Source organism: Lithobates pipiens, unplaced genomic scaffold (assembly GCF_037356315.1).
Source record: "Lithobates pipiens isolate NorthernLeopardFrog02 unplaced genomic scaffold, aLitPip1_a1.2 Scaffold_8, whole genome shotgun sequence".
In the NCBI taxonomy this organism is placed as follows: Eukaryota; Metazoa; Chordata; class Amphibia; order Anura; family Ranidae; genus Lithobates; species Lithobates pipiens.
This window is the reverse complement of record NW_027507903.1, coordinates 10710458-10732318: the sequence shown is the minus strand read 5'-3', so window position 1 is coordinate 10732318 and position 21861 is coordinate 10710458. Positions and strand designations below refer to the sequence as shown.

The following is a 21861-nucleotide window of genomic DNA, read 5'->3' as shown; positions in this document are numbered from 1 at the left end:
TATCCTGAGACCATTCATGTGTGGGGGGTTGATCCTCAGCCAGGGGGGTAGGCTCCCTCACATCTTTTTATTTTATATAAAATATATTATTTTATATTTTCAAAATAACATACTTTGAGAAAAAAAAAAAAAAAGGGAATAGAAAGACAAACAGTAAATGCCCAAGGGGCACATATATAGAACAGAAAGGCTATTGGGTTACCGGCGTAGAGAAACCTCTGAGGCCACGTACACACGGGCGGACTGTTCGCCCAACTTTGTCCGTCCAACAGTTTAGGCAAACAGTCCGCTCAAACTTAGCATGGACGGACATGGCCACACACGACGGACGAACAGTTTGCTGAAACCGTGCGCGATGACGTGAACGGCACGTACGACGGGACGAAAAATACGACGTCCTATACACTGCATTATAGCTTTCGGCGTGAAAATCCTTTCTGAGCATGCGCGCAACTTTGTTTGACGAACAAGCCTTCACACGGGCGGACTGTTCGCTCAAACAAGGTTTCAGCGGACAGTTTTTCGGAATTTCCGAAAAACCTTGTCCGTCCAACTGTCCGCTGAAACTGTCCGCTGAAAGCCCACACACGAGCGGACTGTCCGCCCAAACACTGTTCAGCGGACAAAGTTGGGCGAACAGTCCGCCCGTGTGTACGCGGCCTGATACATTCAGATAGCTTGACTCATATGACTTCATCAAGTTACACCCCAACCACAAGGGGGCTTGTGAGTACTTTGACCACTGTATCAAATTCTGGGTTGCATTCTCCTATATAAAATACAACACCTCACATGTTGCATCCAACATAACCCAAAGTGAGATGGTGGGAAAACGTGGAAAGGGGGGTGGGGTGGGGCGAATGGACATACCTGAGAACAAAGAACAGAACGATCAAACAGCACAAAAGCAATAGGTGTGAGTCAGTAACTGTTGTAGAAAACCTAGGGGGATTGAGGTGCTTAGGTCTCAGCCTCCATGTAATTATGTACCATCATCCACTAATCCGCTTGCCCAGGGGTGGCAGCAGATGATGTCTGCGTCATATTGGACACTTAAAGCGGTAGTAAACCCGCAATTTTTTTTTTTTTTTTTTTAAACCTGCAAAGCAAAAGGCATAATGAGCTAGTATGCACCGCATACTAGCTCATTATGAAATACTTACCTTAGAACGAGGCCCCGACATCTCGCCCGATCCACGCCGAGGAAGCCGACATGCTCCCTCGGCGTCTCTTCCGGGTATCGCGGCTCCGGCGCTGTGAGTGGCCGGAGCCGCGATATCGTCACTCCCGCGCATGCGCGCGGGAGATTTAAATCCGGCCGGACGAGCGCTGCCGGATTTTCACGGAGAGAACCCCCTTGTGCGCATGCGCCGCTGCAGTCAGCGGCGCATACCGAGGGGAATATCTCCTAAACCGTACAGGTTTAGGAGATATTTTTTTTACCTACAGGTAAGCCTTATTATAGGATTTCCTGTAGGTAAAAGTTAAAAAAGTGGGTATACAACCACTTTAATGTTTCCAAGTGGCCCAGACAGCATAAAATTTATCATACCTGTCCCTTGCACTTCGCCATCCACTCCTCCACCGCCATGATAGAGTTGAGCAGACACGCCCAACCGGATGAGTCTGGGACATGGGCAGACTTCCAATGTACAGGAATCAGACGCCGGGCAGCATTTAAATAGGTGTGGGAGAATGGATTTGCGATAAAAGCTTAGAGGAGTGTATGGCATGTGCAGTAGGAACTCCAATGGGGAATCTTGCAAATCTACATTCAAGATAATTTTTATCTGAGCCCCAATATCCTGCCAAAAGGGCCGGAGCGTTGGGCACTCCCACCAAAAGGTGTAGGAAGGTGCCTCGAAGCCCACAGCCGCTCCAACAGGCAGAAGCTGCTGGATATATCCTAGCCAAAGTCGCTGGGACTCTGTACCACCGAGTCAGCAGCTTTAAGCTAATTTTCTTGCGTACACACGACCAGACTTTTTGACAGCAAAGGTCTGACGGAACGAGTCCGTCGTGTGTGGGCTCCATCGGACCTTTGCTTGGCAAAAATCTGGCGGAATTTAGAAATAGAACATGTTTTAAAATTTTCCCGCCAGAACTCAGCCGGACCAAGAAATTCATTCGTCTGTATGCTAGTCCAGACAGACAAAAAAAACGACGCTAGGGCAGCTATTGGCTACTGGCTATGAACTTCCTTATTCTAGTTCAGTCGCATGTCATCACGTTCAAATTCTTCAGACTTTGGTGTGATTGTGTGTGTGTCCAAGTCCGTTCATTCAGAAAGTCCACCGGAACTCCGCCGAAAGTCCGTCGGGAAGACTGACGGACCTAGTCCTTCGAAAAAAGTCCGGTCGTGTGTACACGGCATTAGTGTCCACTGAGCTCTTGTGGGCAAGATGATATAAATGCTTCAATTGAGCCTCTGTAAATGTATGCTGCAGGTCTCTCTCCCATTCTCATATGTATATTGGCTTACCCCTCACATCTTTTGCCTAAGAACACCACCATGAATAAAGAATGGCACAAAAAAACATCCTCCAAGAGAAACTTCTCCCAACCATACAAAGAACAGTTTGGTGAGGAACAATGCCTTTTCCAGCATGATGGAGCACCTTGCCATAAGGCAAAAGTAATAACTGAGTGGCTTGGGAGAACACCACATTGAAATTTTGGGCCCATGGCCAGGAAACTACCTAGACCTTAACCCAGGGCCGGACTGGGACAGAAATTTGGCCCTGGACTTCATCCAGAACGGCCCACTTATATTTTGAGTGTCCCATCAGCACCCCTTTACATCAGAGTGTCCCATCAGCAGCCCCCTTACATCAGAGTGTCCCATCACCAGCCCCCTTACATCAGAGTGTCCCATCACCAGCCCCCTTACATCAGAGTGTCCCATCACCAGCCCCCTTACATCAGAGTGTCCCATCACCAGCCCCCTTACATCAGAGTGTCCCCATCACCAGCCCCCTTACATCAGAGTGTCCCCATCACCAGCCCCCTTACATCAGAGTGTCCCCATCACCAGCCCCCTTACATCAGAGTGTCCCCATCACCAGCCCCCTTACATCAGAGTGGCCCACTGAGCCATCGGCCCACCGGGAAACTCCCTGTAGTCCCGATGGCCAGTACATGCCTGCCTTAACCCCATTAAGAATTTATGGCCCATCAAGAGGCGAGTGAACAAAAAAAAAACCCACTAATTCTGACAAACTCCAAGTATTGACTATGCAAGAATGGGCTGTCAGTCAGGATGTGGCCCAGGAGATGATTGACAGCATGTCAGGATGAGTTGCAGAGATCTTGAAACAGAAGGGTCAACACTGCAAATGTTGACTCTTTGCATAAACTTCATGTAATTGGCAATAATGAAATGCTTGTAGTTATACTTCAGTATACCATAGTAACATCTGACAAAAAGACCGAAAAACACTAAAGCAGCAGACTTTGACAAAAAAAAAAAATATTAATTTTCACATTCTCAAAACTTTTGGCCACGGCTTTACACACAACTTGGCATACAGTTGTCAGTTATAATTTGCAAAGAATGCCAAAACCTTTCCGACTGCAACTGTTAATCTGAGATAATAGCAAAGAAAAGCATGTGTCAAATCACATCACATTGTCATTTCATTTCATTGTCTGAATTATGGAGAAAGTGTATTAAAGCTTAACAGAAGAGACAGGTGAACTTTACCAAGCATCACCCGAGAGAAACGAAGCACAATGGTTTAACATTTATAAATGATATGATGGAGATTACCGCTGCCTTGCAAGTTTTGAAAAAAAAAAAAATAATACAAAACATCCCCAGTAATAGAAGCTCCAAAAGTTTATTTTCGGGAACATACCTTCTCAACGCAGTCATCGAAAAAGGCCAGGCTGGCGTCTTTATCGCTAACGAATGAGCACTCTTCAATGAAGCGGATGAACATCTGCGTTTTAGTCATCATATTATAAAATTTGTGGTGAGAACGATCACGGCTCTTTAAGAAATCTGAGAGAGAGAGAAGAGAGAAGAGAGAAGAGAGAAGAGAGAAGAGAGAAGAGAGAAGAGAGAAGAGAGAAGAGAGAAGAGAGAAGAGAGAAGAGAGAAGAGAGAAGAGAGAAGAGAGAGAGAGAGAGAGAGACATTACTTTTTTTTTACTTTCTGCTGTTATAAGGCCTTAATCACACAGGAGTACTACAGCGTACGGTACGATGGGTGTCCAGTAGAGCTGCCACGACAAGTCGACTTAATCAATTACATCAACGTGCGTGCAGGGCGTCGATGCGTCACACTGCTCCGTGTCCCCCTCTCTTCTCCCCCTCCGTGCTGCCGCCCCCCCCCATCTTCTCCTCCTCCGTGCCGCCGCCCCCTCTCCCATCTTCTCCCCCTCCGTGCTGCCGCCCCCCCCCATCTTCTCCTCCTCCGTGCCGCCGCCCCCTCTCCCATCTTCTCCTCCTCCGTGCCGCCGCCCCCTCTCCCATCTTCTCCTCCTCCGTGCCGCCGCCCCCTCTCCCATCTTCTCCTCCTCCGTGCCGCCGCCCCCTCTCCCATCTTCTCCTCCTCCGTGCCGCCGCCCCCTCTCCCATCTTCTCCTCCTCCGTGCCGCCGCCCCCTCTCCCATCTTCTCCTCCTCCGTGCCGCCGCCCCCTCTCCCATCTTCTCCTCCTCCGTGCCGCCGCCCCCTCCCCCATCTTCTCCCCCTCCGTGCCGCCGCCCCCCCCATTTTCCCCCTCCGTGCCGCCGCCCCCTCTCTCTCCCCCTCCGTGCCGCCGCCCCCTCTCTCTCCCCCTCCGTGCCGCCGCCCCCTCTCTTTTCCCCCTCCGTGCATCTGTCCCCCTCCGTGCATCTGTCCCCCTCCGTGCATCTGTCCCCCTCCGTGCATCTGTCCCCCTCCGTGCATCTGTCCCCCTCCGTGCATCTGTCCCCCTCCGTGCATCTGTCCCCCTCCGTGCATCTGTCCCCCTCGGTATCTCAGGATGGAGAGCGGAGGTAGAAGCTGGTAAACCCGGCTGCTTCGTTTTCAGAATGGACTCTGTCCATTCACATAACTGAAACGTTGTAACCTCCTGTGATTACGATGTCTCAGTTAATGAATGGAGAGAAGCCGCTGTCTTCTCTCCATTCATTATCAGTGCAGCAGAAGCTGCAGAGAAAGGGACTGTCCCCAGTCCCTTTCCCTGTCTCAAATGGGAGATGTCAGAGGTCTGTTTAAGACCCCTGATATCTCACCATAGCGCCCCCCCCGCCCCCCAACAGGGCTGATAAAAAAATAAAAATTGTAAAAAATAATAAAAAAACAAAAAACACACTGGCACTGTCCCCACACACCCTCCTTCTTAAAAAAAAGAAAGCATTGTAAAAAATTAATTATAAACATTCATGAACTTCTGAACAGAAAATAAAAAGCTAAGATAAAAGTATATATACACTTTTATCTTAATGTTACAAAAAATAAATGGTAAGATAAGAGAATATATATATATATATACACACACACACACATACACACACACATACACACGTGTGTGTATGTACTAGTTATATTATTTTATCTTACTTTTTTTTTATGTACTTATTTTTTTGTAAGGTTATCCAAAGGATTAATTAGCTAATCAAAAAAAAAAAAAAAACACTTGATTGAGGCGATTCAGTTCCCATTGTGCACTATACAAGTATTTCATTTATTCAATAAAAAAATCAAAAAAAATCGTATAGTCGATGACGAATCGAAAAAAATAATCGGTAGATTAGTCAACAGACAAACTAATCGTTCGTTGCAGCTCTAGTGTCCAGTGTACCCCTGAGTGGAGAAACATCAAGGTTCCCAGCTACATCTCCATTGGTATACCAGCAGGACTATTGAGCCACTTAAACAGCCTGATCTGACCACCTTTTTAGAGAGGTCATGGTGGTTCAGTGAGAAGGCATTTCACTCACATCCACCGGGTGATTTATATGAAGTTTTGCCACTGGCGATGGTGTAAGGATTGAAGTTTCATCTTAAAAAGATGCACAGACTTTGTTTTGATCAAATATTTGATTCACTGTCAACAATATAAATTTAGCACTGGAAAAGTATTATTAATGAACGGTTTATATTATTAATTAGCACCATGCACTTTGTCCATTTACCAAGACTGCTATTACTGAACACTAAAACAGCACTATTCACAGCACCCCCTATTACCAAAGACCCCAAATCAGACAAAGCATTCTGCACATTCAGGGGAACAGCTCATTTATTGAATTAATTACATTTTTAAGCACTTTATAATAGGGCTGTGGAAATGAAAGACGAGTTCCTCGATTAAAAATCTTTTGATCGGTACTCACCTCTCCGACGTCGGAGATCCGGTGACGTCACACACACATCGACGTCACTGGACTCCTCCCCCCTTCCCCAAGTGCCTCCGTCTGCCAACAAAGGGAAGGGGGAGGAGTCCGCCAACGTCAAAGTTCTGATTGAATGTAACTCGTACGGGGGGAGGAGCTACGCATGAAGTCATCCGCTGCTGCCCTACGGAACTAACACGATTGTCGGCTTTACATGCTGTGTTTTTATCATCTTCATGTGAGTAGTTTGTGTTTTGAACACAAAAATGAAATCTTATACTTAAGCGGTGAGCACTTTGATCTTTTCTTTCTACCCATGACCTGGCGTCCTTGCTGAGATCTAAGGAGACGTGAGAGAAGTTTATGGTTCGTGTTAACCCCTTTTGATACCCGCTTGCATGACCACCTGTTTGCACAGGGGTCCATGCCATAAGGTGAGAGTGATTAGTTAGACCGGAGGTGGAGGGATTGTCACACTACTGTGGAAAAAAAAAATTACTTCTGTAATAAAAATCTGTAATGTAAAATCTATATGTGCGTTATAATTATACGAAAATAGTCAATCGATTAAAAAAAATTGATTAATTGAACACGAAAATTTTAATCAATAACAGCCCTACTTTATACTACTTCCATAGCACGAGGTTCCTTCACTTTTACAATCCATGTCCTTAGTCTGCTTGTCTTTAGCAAACTGTTTGTGGGCTTTCTTGTGCATAGTCTTTAGAAGAGGCTTCCTTCTGGGATGACAGCCATGCAGACCAATTTGATGCAGTTTGCGGTGTATGGTCGGAGCACTGACAGGCTGACTCCCCCACCCCTTTAACCTCTGAACAATGCTGGCAGCGCTCATACGGCTATTTCCCAAAGACAACCTCTGGATATGACGCTGAGCACGTGACCTCAACTTCTTTGGTCGACCGTGGCGAGGCCTGTTCTGAGTGGGACCTGTCCTGTTAAACCGCTGTATGGTCTTGGTCACCCTGCTGCATTTCAGTTTCAGGGTCTTGGCAATCTTATAGCCTAGGCCATCTTTATGTAGAGCAAAAATTCTTTTTTTTTCAGATCCTCAGAGAGTTCTTTACCATGAGGTGCCATGTTGAACTTCCAGTGACCAGTAAGAGTGAGAGCGATAACACCAAATTTAACACACCTGCTCCCCATTCACACCTGAGACCTAACAAGTCACATGACACCGGGGAGGGAAAATGGCTAATTGGGAGTCTGTGATTGGGAAGTCTGATATAAAAAGGGGGGAGGGGGGTCTGTGATGTGAAGGGGGAACTGGTGACACTGAACTAAGGGCTTGTCAACACTTGTGCAGAGATCTATGTTTTTCTGCACTAGAAATTATACCAAGACACTTCTATGATAATAGGAGCGGGAAGAACATGTTTGCAATGTGTGGGCTCGATGGTTGGAGGACCCCTCTACAGCAGTGGACCAGGGCTCACAATTCTGCCCAGGAAGCGGTCCCTAAGCCGCCTCACTATTCTCACTTGCTCCTGTTTACTTCAATCTCTCAGGGAACATTCTGGAACCAACTTTTGAAATAATGTGGACTGCTATGCAATGTTTGCTCTCTATTCCTTTTTTTTCCCCTTTTTATTTCATTTTGTCGAACCTAACTTGTTTATCATCACAAGTGTTCTCCCCTGCGTAGGAAGCCCACTTGGGTGTCTAACTTTTTTCTACTCTCTGAGAATAAAAAAAAACGTTTTATAAGAATAAAACAAAAAACTCCAAAGTATCAATAAAGAACATTATATTTTGCATACCTTGCAACTCAAAAAGAGAGCTTGCATCTGTGGCTGTCTCAGATGGAGCCTGTGTGATTGGTCGCAGGTAGACTCTGTACCCTTTCAAAATGGATGCCATGAAGCACAGAAAAGCTTCCTGAATCTCCATGTCCAGTTGATGCATTTTCTTCCCTGAACTGGAGTCACAGTCATTCATAGCAAGTTCCATCAGCGCATCTTCTCTAGGCCTTTGCTGTACTAAAAAGGTAAAATGGACACGTTGTCAGAGCCCACGTTTTACATAAAAGTCATAAAAATCACAGATCTCTAAGCAAGAGCAGAACCTAAAATGCAAAACTAAAACTGCATAAATATTATACAGTTTGTGCAGCACTTGAAGTTACATTTTGTTTTCTTAACTCAATATTTTTTTTTTTATTAAAATGAAAACACACAGCAAAAATATACATGCAGAGGTAGCACCGAATATGTAAGTGTAGGGCTTCTTGGAGTTGTGCTGGTTGCAGTTCAATGGGCTGCTGGTTAGCTGCAAGGTGTGGAGTGAAGAAAAGAGACGAAGGAAAAAAAAAAAGAAAAAAAGAAAAAGGAGTGTGTGTGGGGGTGGGGATAGGGGGAGCTGCGTATAGGTCAGAGGGTTTAATTATAGAGCCAATAGGCACAACCATGGGCATTTGAAGGGGAGAACGATTGGCCCAGTATTCCCATCATTTTCGGTGGATGGATATTCTATCTTCATCATTCTTGAAAACTGCTGCCAAACTTGGTTTGGGTTAGGCAGGCCATACACGGGTCGAATTTCGTTTGTATCTAAGAATTTTTGTTTGTATTTCGCACCATTAGTGGGCTGCAGCAACAGACTATTTTCAAGCGGCAATCAAATAGGAGTAATCGGACATGTTGGAAAAAAAAACGATTTTCTAATCAATAATGGGAGAATCGTGCGAGAATTATAAAATCGAAAAAGAAATGCGCGTGCAAGAAAATTCACAGAAAGAAAAGAAGATTCCTAGCCACAAAAATTATTTTGTGTAACATGAGGTGAAATTGAAGGCTCGGTCCGCCGAATTTCGAATTCAATGGTGGCACCATCGGATCACAAAATGCATAAATTACCTGATTTTCAAAAGAAAATTATTTTGAAATTCGACCATGTATGACCAGCCTAAATCATGTTTTAGTTTTTTTATTGGTATATATATATATTTTTTTTAATGTTGAGTCAGGACCTTCCAGATCTTCGCAATGGCTTGTTTGCCGATTGTGAAAAGATGGGTTAGGTGTAAGGTGTCTTGGTCAACCTTGTTGGGTTTGTGATAGGTTTTACATTTCTAAACTTTACAACCTTTTAAATATCTCATGCTATGTTTCAGGTATGTTCAAGCAGGTACTAGGTTGTGCCAAAATGCTGTAGAACAAAAGTACTTATTCTACAGTAGTGGCTTGAGTATCTACTCCATTTCATTCAATATAATAAAAATGGAATGTGCCGAGTTGATTTAGGCCAAGGCACATAGAAATTTGCTGCTGGAGTTTGTGACAAAAAAAAAAAAAAAAAACTGAAGCTGCCCAGAAGCTCCCTCAATATCCTGGCTCTAGAGAACTTTTATAAAGGGTTTACTTCCTCTTTCATTCCCTGCAAAGGTAAAGCATAATGGACTACTGTGCATGGCATAGTATTCCATTATGTGTCACTTACCTGACACAGGAGCCAGCGAAGTCACCGCTGTCCCCTGTAGTCCGGCGCATCCATCTTCTCGGTGGATCTCGCCACTCCGCCGTTGTCATTTGGGAAGCCGCGATGACGTCACTCCTGCGCATGCGTACGGGAGCCGCCACTCGCGGCATATCGCCGCTGACCGCGGCGCGCTCAGTGTACCTGCGCGCCGCTGTCTACGGTGCATGCGCCGTAGACAGCGGTGCCTGTCTTTCGCCAAATATCTCCTAAACCGTGTAGGTTTAGGAGATATTTCTTGGACCTACAGGTAAGCCTTAATCTAGGCTTACCTGTAGGTCAAAGTTGGTTGTAAGGGTTTACAACCACTTTAAGTGCCAGTTCACACTAGTGCGTATCACACCTGAATCGCACAGTGGTCCACACTGAGATCTGCGCACCGCTGTGGGCGTCAATGTAAAGTTAACGACACCCCCAGGTCGGTTTTGCAGATGGAACTGTAAAATGGTGCAGGAATTGGATCTCAGAAGCATCCAATGACACAGACAGTAGGACTCGGCTCCACCCCCTGTCTCCCGCGGCATTGGATTTGATTGACAGCAGTGGAAACCAAATGGCTGCGCTGCTATCAATCTATCCAATCAGGACCAGAGACACCAGCTGGAGCTGGTGTGCTCAGTCCCATTGCTGGAAAGACCAGGTTCAGTTAAGTAAAAGGGGGCTCTGGAAGGCAGCTGCCTCAGAGGTTTTTCCCTCTTACTGCATAGGATGGATCGAGGGTTTACAACCCCTTAAAAGAGGAGGTTCACTCTGGGGAGAAAAATTTTTTTTGAAAGTCAGCAGCTACAAATCCTGTAGCTGCTGACTTTTAATAAAACGACACTCACCTGTCCAGAGATCCAGCGCCGTCCTCCCCAGGGCTGGTTCTTCACTAGCCTTCCCAACTGTGGGCAGCCGGCTATGCTGTTTTTTGGCTTCCCACTGCGCATGTGTGAGCCGCGCTGCACTGTGTGAATGGTCCCGCAGTCTTTTGGTACCGGCGACGCGTCCCAGAAGACTGCAGAAAGAAGCAGAGGAGAACTTCCACTTGAATCACCTAGGTCAGCGATGGCGAACCTTGGCACCCCAGATGTTTTAGAACTACATTTCCCATGATGCTCAACTACACTGCAGAGTGCAAGAGCATCATGGGAACTGTAGTTCCAAAACATCTGGGGTGCCAAGGTTCACCATCACTGACCTAGGCAATCTGAGGGGAAGTGGGTACTTGTCATAACTAAATACCTGCCACCCCCCCCCCCAAAAAAAAGTCATGCCAAAAGTGGCAGCGGAGGAGGACTTAAAAGTAGAAAATAAATCTACAGTATGGAAGAAATCAAACGTGACTCACATATTCAGCTTATATATTCACTCACATTATGATAAAATATGAGCCATTGTAATATTTGCATGGTCTGCATTGCCACCATCACATGGCGTTTAATAAAACATTGCTATCAGCAGTAGCACTGCACAGTCCAAAAACATAAAAAGCTACTTACACTCCGCCAATTGCCGATACAGATTACTGAGCGTGTTCAGGAGATTCTTGCAGGCTTTCTTAGGCAGGATCTTCCAGCTGATATTCCGTTTGCAATCAATTCTGCCATTTTGGAAAGATTACAGTGATGCTTAGGTTCAGCAACTTGTGAGGGTTATGCTGGTCATATACTATTTGAAAAATCAGCAGAAAATCAGTCATTTAGACCGTTCGTTCGTTTTTCGGCTCGTTAACGGGCACAAAAATCGATAATCGGTTGGGACGCTTTTTTTAGCCAAATAAAAACCGAAAGGACAAGTTTGGAAATTTGCTGCTGAACGAACGATAAATTGAAAGGTTAACGTGTTTCCCTTCCAAACTTTCTGCACTAGGTATGTGTTAAAAAAAAAAAAAAACAAGCAAAAAAAATGCATTAAATTTATGTCCACTGAATGATTTATTGGTCATTACAAGAAGGCAATATCATTTGCGCTCACGGCCGAATGTTTGTTTTTCGAAAATGGGTTTGGCTGATTTTTTGTATAGTCTATGGCCAGCAAAGGAATAGACAACAATAACATAACTGGATATGTGCAAAAAAACAACACACACGCCCAATGTTCAGCACTAATTGCACAGAACTCCTATCTGCCAAAACTGTCCACAAAGGGGTACATGGTACAGGTGAGAACTGGGGGGGGAGAATGATCATGCAGCTTCTAGATAGATCTGAGACCAATCCAATCCATGGTCATGTAAAAAGGCAGAAAGACAAGATGCATGGACCGTTAAATAGTACCCATTTACTCCACAAAAGACACACAGCACACTTACATGGAGTAAAACTGTTAAGCAGGCAGTGCCTATGGCTGTCCTGCATGCACCTCATTTTGCAGCAACAAGGAAAGTGTCAAAGGGAATGGTTGTGCAGCAACATGTTTCAGGGGCCATGCCACTTTCTCAAGCTTAAGGGCTGGGCCACTGAAACACCAACTTCTATCTGTGTGCTGGGTTCGGCTCTCATACCATGGAGGCTTACTGATTAAAGCTAGGATTCCATCCTTGGCTACACATCTACATGATAATTTTACCTCTCCACTGTATGCCGATTACAGTTTTACTCCGCTCCAACCCATGGGCATATAAAAAAGAAAAAAAAAAAAAGAAGAAGAGGAGCAGAAAGGCAGGGCCCTGCCACCTTTCCCAAGATTGACAAAGTGGGTGGGGCCCCTGAAACCTTTTGCCGCCTGACCAATCCCTACCATCTGTGTGGAGAGTCTGACCCTCATACCACGGAGACTTACCAATTGAAGCTCCGATTCCATCCTTGGCTAAATCCACATGTTCTTCCCTCTGCACTTCATGCTGATCACAGTTTTACTCCATGTAAGTGTGCTGTGTGTGTTTTTTTATGGAACAAAGGGGTACTTTTTAACCGATGCGTGCATCCTGCCAGTCTCCTTTTTTTAAATGAGTAAGAATAGAACCTGACTAGAACAACTAGGATGATGAGCAACAGGAACGTGGGTGATTTTTATTCTGTGAGATATTTGAGGGGAGGAGAGGTTTCTTCCCATTGGAGGCCCCCCCACCAAGAATATACAATTATAACCGAAGTCGTAGTTACTGCACAATGATGTGACATTTTATGCACCAAGACAATTAGTCATCCTGGGTACAGAACGTTCCCAAACTACTTAAAATAGCAACCAAGAATTTATACCAGGGATATGCAATTAGCGGACCTCCAGCTGTTGCAGAACTACAAGTCCCATGAGGCATTGCAAGTCTAACAGCCACAAGCATGACACCCAGTGGCAGAGGCATGATGGGACTTGTAGTTTTGCAACAGTTGGAGGTCCGTTAATTGCATATCCCTGCTTCATACGTTTAACTCCCTTTCCTGTCCACCCCGGAAATTCCTTTATACAAAGAGTTCTAAACGACTGGGGAGAGGGAAGGATCAGCGAATCATATAACCAATGTCACAGTGGTCACATGATTGGAAGCCTGGCTACCGGTCTTTAGTCTGGACCAAGCACGGTCTTTGTGCTGGAAGCACATTCTAAGCGCATAAACATCAGCTGCCCAGCCATCCATGGGTGTGGCGTTAAAGCCCACTCTTTTGCTGCCGCACATAAGTGTGTTAAAGTGGTTCTAAAGGCAGAAGGTATTTTATCTTATTGCATTCCATGCATTAAGATAAAAAAAAAAACCTGTGTGCAGCAGCCCCCCTCCCCCCAAATACTTACCCGAGTCCCATCTCGATCCAGCGATGTCGCAGGAGAACCTCTGCTGCCTGGGGCTCTCCCTCCTGATTGGCTAAAACACAGCAGCTCCATTGGCTCCTGCTCCTGTCAGTCAAAATGAGTCAGTCAATGAGGAGAGGGGGGTGGGGCCGAGCTGTGGCTCCATATCTAAATGGACATAAGGAACAGTTGTTCCCCTGCCCCCATAGCAAGCTGCTATGACAAAGACGAAGTTCACCTTTTTTTCTTCTAAATTCCATCTCCAATGTACCAATATAGCATTAATATACTTATTTTCCAAAAATAAAACAGCTTTCAATTAATTCTACACACTTACCTCACTCTTTTCATAGCTTTTAAACACAATGTTCAATTACTTCTGCCTTACTTCCTGGACAGACTTTAGTTCATGACACAGGAAGGAGTTGACCAGCTGGGGGTATATAATGCAGGGTGTGTGCTAATGAGATCAGCTGGTCAACTCCTTCATGTGTTATGACCTAAAATCTGTCCAGGAAGTCAGAGAGAAGTATCATATTTAATCTGCGTATAACACACACTTTTCCCCCTTTAAAATAGGGGAAAAGTGTGTGTGTGTGTGTGTGTGTGTGTGTGTGTGTGTGTGTGTGTGTGTGTGTGTGTGTTATACGTCGATATAGGCTGCCTCGGAGGGGGGAGGGAGGGAACGAGCACCTCCGAAACACAGAGTCACAATCTCCTGTGTACGCGGCTCGCAGTCCTGCCCCCTGGACAGCTCCTAGTGTTGATGTCCCAGCATTGGACCGCTGTTATGTCCATCATAGAAGCCGAGCCAAGGGGCGGGACTGTGAGCCGAGCCGAGTACACAGGAGATCTGGGTTTGTTTATCCTGGCATAGACAAGGCTGCAGATGGGCACTGATTAGCCTGCAAGTATGGACAAGCCTGCAGATGGGCAATGATTAGGCTGTAATGATGGGCAAGGCTGTAGCTGGGCATTGATTAGGCTGTAATGATGAGCAAGGCTGCAGACGGGTACGGATCAGCCTGCAATTATGGACAAGGCTGCAGACGGACAAGGCTGCAGATGGGCACTGATCAGGCTGCAATGATGGGCAAGGCTGCAGAAGGGCAATGATTAGGCTGCAATGATGGGCAAGGCTGCAGAAGGGCACTGATTAGGCTGAAATGATGGGCAAGGCTGCAGAAGGGCACTGATTAGGCTGAAATGATGGGCAAGGCTGCAGAAGGGCACTGATTAGGCTGCAATTAGGGGCAAGGCTGTAGCTGGGCACTGATTAGGCTGCAATGATTGGCAAGGCAGCAGATGAGCACCGACTTATTTTGCTTCAAAATTCTTTATTCAAAATTGAAGTTTTCTTGCTAAAACTTCACTCTTATAATGAAGGTGCGCGTTAAACGCCTGTGCATGCTATACACCGATAAATACGGTAATTGAGCAGTGTGTTTAACCACTTGCTTACTGGGCATTAAACCCCCCTCCTGCCCACACCAATTTTCAGCTTTCAGCGCTGTCGCACTGAATGATAATTGTGCAGTCAAACAACACTGTACCCAAACTACATTTTTACCTTTTCCCCCCAAATAGAGCTTTCTTTCGGTGGCATATGATCACCTGTGCAATTTTTATTTATTTTTTTTAATTAAAAAAGACTTTCTTTAAAAAAAAATTATAACGGGTAAATTTTGTCAGTCATTGATGTATGCCGATGAGGCAGCACTGATGGGTGGCAGTGATGGGCACTGAGCGATTACAATGATAGGCAGCACTTCTATGTGGCACTGATTGGCGGCACTTGTGGGCATCGATAGGTGGCACTTGTGGGCACTGTTGATCAGTATAAATGAGGCATAATTGCGTCTTCCTCTTAGGGACCAACTTCCCTTTAAGATAAGCCAGTGATCGGCTTTTTTTTTCTCCTCCGCTGTCAGCACGAGGAGAAAAAAAACAAAACAAAATGATCACTCAGCTTTTGTTTACATCGTGTGATCAGCTGTCATTGGCCGACAGCTGATCACATGGTAAGGGGCCAGGACCGGCCCCTTACTCAGATCGGTAATCACCCGAGTCTCGGTGACTACAGCGCACGCAGGGAGCGTGCACAGGGGAGGCCGTCATAAGACGGCCTCCCGGGAAATCACATCCGCGCTGTGGCCGTCATTCGGCCATAGCAGGGATGTCAGGTAATTAAATAGCTATAAAGAGAGTGAGGCAAGTGTTTTTTGTTTTTTTTTTTGCAAAATAAGTACATTAATGCTATATATAGGGGAGCGGGAATGTAGGAGAGGAAAAAAAAAAAAGTGAATTTCGCCTTTAATATCACTTTAAGTGGTTGTAAAGGGGTTACTGATCCATGCAAACCTCATTCTCGATTCCCACCATTAAAATTAGATTTTCAAATATGTATTTATGAAATGTACATTTTCTATACGTTTTGTGCACACCACTCTTAAATTGGCTGCACACATTTACAAAGACAAAAGGTAATAAAAAAAAAAAGTAAAAAAAAAGGACAAAAAACATGTTAAATACTGGACACAAAATGTAGAGAGGAAATATTAAATCATTTATGCATCAGACTATGTGATCTCAACAGTCTTAGACCAGTAACATGAAATACAGCCTCATCCTTCCAGTGCAATAGGAAATAGATGCTTCCCATTACTGGTAATGAAGACTTTACTGCCCTCCAGCCAGAGAGTTGATGTATTTTAAACCACCACGGCAATCACCTTTTTTTTTTTTTTGTTGTCACAGAACAAGTTCTCATGGAGGAATACTTACTGAGAAATGGTGTTGGTATCTAGGTCAACACAGCTCACATCCGGAGGGGGCTCGTACAAATCAAAGTAGCGAGAATCAATTCCCACAATGAAGGGGCAAGGGGCACTCAGCACGTCTGCCAGGGCCAGGGGGCAAAGCGGGATATACGGACAAGGCCAATGGAAAGGGAAGATCATCTTGCAAAAGAAAATGAATGTTGTTATTGTCAGTTAGGTATCAGTTATTAAAGCAATGCTAGACAATGCAATTATACAGTAAGTGGAACAAAATACAAAAAACGGTCAACATTATCTGTCAGTCACTTTACTCAAACCAATCCGATCGCCGTTATTTGGTATACAATTTAGATTGTCTTGGCATATTTCAAAAGTAAAGAGCGATTTCTAACTGCTTCCAGTCCGTGCCTTTTATGGCACTTTTTGTTCACATGCAACAAATTGGTATTTTTTTTTTTGCAAGAAAACTACTCAGAACCCCAAAACACACACACACACACACACACACACACACATATATACATACACACACTTAGAGGTGAGTAAAAAAAAAAAAAATATTTTTTTTTTGGGTGGAACTCGAAAGTTAAAATCAATATTTTTTGCTAGAAAATTACTTGTAAACCCCCGAACATTATATATATATATATATATATATATATATATATATATATATATATATATATATATATATATATTCCCTCATGTATTTAACTGTACTGTAATTGTGCCGTCTCCCCCTCTACATGGTAAAGCACTGCCTAAACTGTTGGCGCTATAGAAATTGTGAATAATATATATGTATATATTTATTAATAACAATAATAATATATATTATGTATATATTAATATCAATAAAAATATATTATATATGTATATATTTATTAATAATAACAAATATTACATATGTATATATTTATTAATAATAAATATTATATATGTATATATTTACATTTATTTATTTTAATTTTTTTAAGCAGTGGCCCTAGAGAATAAATTGGTCGGAATTGCAATTTTTTTCTGTGTCACGTGCTATTTGTGCAGCGGTTTTTCAAATGCAAATTCTTTGTGAAAATATACACTTCTTTGAATTTTAATGCCAAATACAATACAGCCAATTTTTGGGTAAAATATAAAAGATGATGTTACACTGAATAAAAGATACCCCAACATGTCACGCTTTAAAATTGCACATGCCCGTGCAACGGGGACAAACAATGTAAATTTTACTTTCCATAGGCGACACTTTAAAAGCCTTTACTGGTTATCGCTTTGTATTTACAGGAGGTCTGGTTCTAGAACTATTGCCCATGATCTGATGTTCACGGCGATACCTCCCATGTGTGTGGGATAATCGCTGTTTGCGTGCGTGCAAGAGAAAAGTGTGCGTTTGCCTTTCTGCACAAGCACGGGAAGACCGGGGCACTTTATTTTTACACTGTTGCTTTAATTTTTTTTAACCACTTTTATTGCTGTCACAAGAATGCAAGCTTCCCTGTGACAGTAATAGGCAGCAACAGGTCCTCTCTATGGAGAGATCGGGGGTCTATAACACCCCAAATCTCTCCTCTGCTCTTAAAAGCATTGAAAAACACCAAGATCTGCGTTTCTGAATCCTTTTGATTTTCAAAAAAAATGGCGCCGATGGTTTCCAAGTAAACCGGAAGTGATACCATGTCATCACTTCTGGGTTACTATTACAAATAGCCGATTAAAGCTGAATCCGGCTTTATTCAGCTGTCTGGCCAGAAGTCCGATGCGCCGGCTGGTCGCTCGGGTCTCTCGGTGGGATGGGAGAGCCACAGAAGGTAGAGGGGGGGGGAGGGTATCCCCCTCCCACTGCTTGTAATGACAATAAAGTGGCTAGTGAGCTGCTCTTATTGCTTTTACAAGTGAGCCGACCACCGGGTCTAACAAAAAACGGTACAAGGGGTGATGCCTATCATCCCGGTACAAAAACGTCCAGTCACATACCATTACGTCGCTTGGTGGAAAGTGGTGAATATCAAGGCCAAAGGATAAACTAATCCGAGCAGACATTCATTTAGGTTTATTTAAAGTGATATTAAACCCAAAACAACCAAAAAGGTCATCTATTGCAGCTTACCAATCATTAGATGTGGTGGCTGCATTTGTTTTCCCTTTAGGCTTTTCCCATGTGTGTTCACCTGCTGATCTGGCGCGCTCCCCCCCCCCCACACACACACACACACACTCTGGATGAAGGAGCACAGGGGGCATCCTTTGGACAGAAGCACTGTCAGTCTGGGAGATGTGGAATGTTAGATGTTGTAGCAAATTTAAATACACTAACAAATCGAACCTGAACTCCAGCTCACACTTTACAAGCAGTTACAGCAGACAGTTTTATTTTTCCATTTCGGATAAAGGTATTAGAGCAATATATAAAAGCTGATCATTGTAAGCACCCCTGATAGTTTGTCTCATCCATGTAAAACGGATACATTCTTTTGGAGAAATGTAACTGTAACTTATGAATATAATATACCATTCCTCTGGAAGCTGGAAATCACTGTATAGACACCACTGCTCCAGCGATCTCTACTAGATGTCGGGTTCCATGCCGAGCAGCCAGCACGATGCATTGTGAACACAGGAGGTCGGCTAATCAGCACAGGCACTATCCAGAGAACACTTCGCATTTTCTGAATCGCGTGGGGTGTACTCACTTTTGTGAGACACTGTACATAGTTACATTGGTCCAAACCTTTTTTAAAGCCTGGCATTTTCAAGTGCTCCGGAGACACGGGTGCCACATCCAACCCGGCAAAATCTACGACAGGAGGAAATATGTGGTGGCTGGATGCTGTACCAAGTGGTTCTTGCATCTAGGGCCCCCATGCATCCCGGAATGTAGGCTTCAAAATGTAGACTTCACGGCTGGACACACATCGGGGTTGATTTACTAAAGGCAAATACATTGTGCACTTTGCAAGTACAGTTGCACTCTGATCGTGCACTTGCTCCAAAGTTTAGTAAATGAGATGACGCTTTACTTTGCAACGAATGCCCAATCACAAAAAACTAAATCAAAAAAAAAAAAAAGAAGAAGAGGAAAACAAAAAGAAAAAAAGAAAAACAAAAGAAGACAAAAAAAGACAAAAAAAAACATAAATAAAAAATTTTGCTTGCGCAGGATTGGATGATGAAAGTCAGCCCAACTCCCCCTTATCCAATAAGCTCTGGAGCAACTGCACTTGCTAAATATACAGTCAATTTGTCTTTAGTAAATCAACCCCCAAGTCAGAGGCGTAACTAGAACCTCAGGGCCCGGCCGGCCCTCACACTGACCCCGGGGCCCTTCACTCCCTTTAGTACAGTCCCACAGCAGGCCACCTTCTTGCAGTCTTGGGGTTCCCCATGGTGGCGGAACCTCAAATCCCAGTTGCAAGTGCAATTTTTTCTACGCTGGTAGTTCTTTCTGCCACTGGTTTCAGTAATTATTTTTGTTATTTTATTTTTATTCTTTACAATTTTATTATTATTTTTTTTTTTAGGACCGGGGCTTTGATGAAATATGAGCTGTATTTTGACACACAGCCTTCTCTCTTCTTCAAGTATTGGAGACACCCCTGACTGGCCCCCCACTTTTAGTATATTACTTTATATGTTATGTAGTTGGTGTGTTATTTATGCTTCAAGGCAATTTTGTGAGTAGCCAATGAATTTTCATGCAATTGTCTTGTATACTTTTTTAATAAAATTAATTTTTCATTTATACATGTGTTATGCCTATAAAGTCCATCATCTGCAAACCTATTCTTGAAAAAATCTTGACAAAACAGACCCCTGATGTGTTACTTTGGAGACAGCGAAAGGTACTAGTGACAGATTCATCAGACCCTCTCTCTGCAGTCTCAGCTACACCAAATGAATGAACAGGAATAGCTCTGCACAGAGCGGGGGTCTCAAACCAGCGGCCCTCCACCTGTTCCAAAACTACAAGTCCCAACATGCCTCTTGTCTGTAGGAGTCAGGCTTGTAACCGTCAGCCTTGCAATGCCTCATGGGACTTTTAGTTTTGAAACGGCTGGAGAGCCGCCAGTTTGAGACCCCTGGTACAGAGCTTTCTGTTCATTCACAAACTAAAGCATAGTAAACATAGTTTACCTTGCCCCAGCGAAGAATGATTTTTTTAATTTATTTATTTATTTATTTACAGTCAGTGACCAATACCAGTGACTAATCATTAAGACAAGGAAGGGGCAAGTAAATTACACATTTACTGGCTCCTTCCCCCGCTCTTCATCCTGACAGATCCTCCACAGCAGCTGGCAGGAGGTGGAAAGAGGAAAACTGTCATTGATGCCGGGGGGGGGGGGGGGGGCAGGGACACACACAGAGGGGTCCGGGGTGGCATGCAGAGGAACCAATGCCCCCCATTTCCCTCCTGCAGGCGCTTAATGTGGGGAAGAGAAGTGGGCATTCAGCAGCGACATGGAGGGATTGGTTTCTCTACATGCCGGCGACCCTCCTATTCAGGTGTACAGGGGGACCCCCTGGAATATGGGGCTGGGTTGCAATGGTGACCTCTGTTCGTATGCCCCTGCCCTATGTGTGTAGCCAACATGGGTGTGCACTCCAAAGCTCAAAAGTGCTGATCACTTATTGTGTTCATTCCGAAAGGGAAGGGGCCGGCAAATTACATATTTACCAGCCCCTTTCCCCACTTTTCTAAAACATCCCCCTGTGTGTGCCTGCAGCAGCAGCCAATGGGAGAGAAGAGGAAGGAAGCTGGCAGTCTGGGAGGGGGAATCTGCTCTGCACGGGGTGAGTAGGGCGTGTCCAGGCACACCTCGGCACACCCCATGCACACGCCTGCGGTAGCAAGCCGTGATCACTGCAGGTGATCACAGGCAAGAATAGCTGCAGCCGCTGACATTGCATTCTACAGGCTCGCCAGCCACAGCTATCTAGTTGCAGCAGTCAGACGCAGCAGACAGAATCAATAGATTCTTGCCACTGGGATTTGCACAGTGGAAAAAAACGCCCGTGTAAATGGAGCCTAAAAGAAAACACAGAGGGCAATAAAAACCTGACAGATGTTCTGGCACTTCATCATCTCATCCAACGCAAAAGATATTTTTTTTCCCCAGTTTTAGTAAACTATCTCCTCTGTAAAGCCAGAAAAAATAGCAGTGAAAAAAAAAAAATAAATAAATAAAAGTTTCCTAATCAGCTTCATAGTTTGAGTAAACGTTTGCTGTCTGCAGGCTCGTCAGACCTCGCCGGGTTTTGGACTAAAGCTTTCTACTTTGGCTCACTGGATAATATCTGCGATTTCCACGAACTCTCCGCAATATGCTCCTTCATCGGAAGTGGAATGGCAGACCAGCGATAAGCTTCTCGGCCATATGCCCCATTCTCTCCTACTTTACAGGCTGGCTCTGAAAAGCTGCATTTGGATTCGGTTCAGTAACGCGAGCTTCAGGATCGGCCTGTTCATGTAACGCAAACCACGTTATGTGGCATCTCAATCTGCTTTCACTATTTCCACACAGCCGGGAAACCTGGAACACGGGGGGGGAATCA

At 44.5% G+C, this 21861-nt stretch overlaps 1 protein-coding gene across 8 annotated transcripts in view; it reads right to left on the bottom strand.

Moving 5' to 3' along the window:
• The window catches only part of LOC143961332 (C-myc promoter-binding protein-like), a 250429-nt gene that overhangs the window by 99917 nt on the left and 128651 nt on the right, over nt 1–21861 (bottom strand). For all 8 annotated transcript variants that reach the window (XM_077470594.1, XM_077470587.1, XM_077470588.1 and 5 more), the window contains exons 10-13: nt 16313–16488; nt 11302–11402; nt 8107–8325; nt 3858–4003 (exon numbers count right to left, since the gene is read on the bottom strand). In XM_077470594.1, the coding sequence (XP_077326720.1) occupies nt 3858–4003; nt 8107–8325; nt 11302–11402; nt 16313–16488 (642 nt within the window). The remainder of the gene's footprint in view (nt 1–3857; nt 4004–8106; nt 8326–11301; nt 11403–16312; nt 16489–21861) is intronic.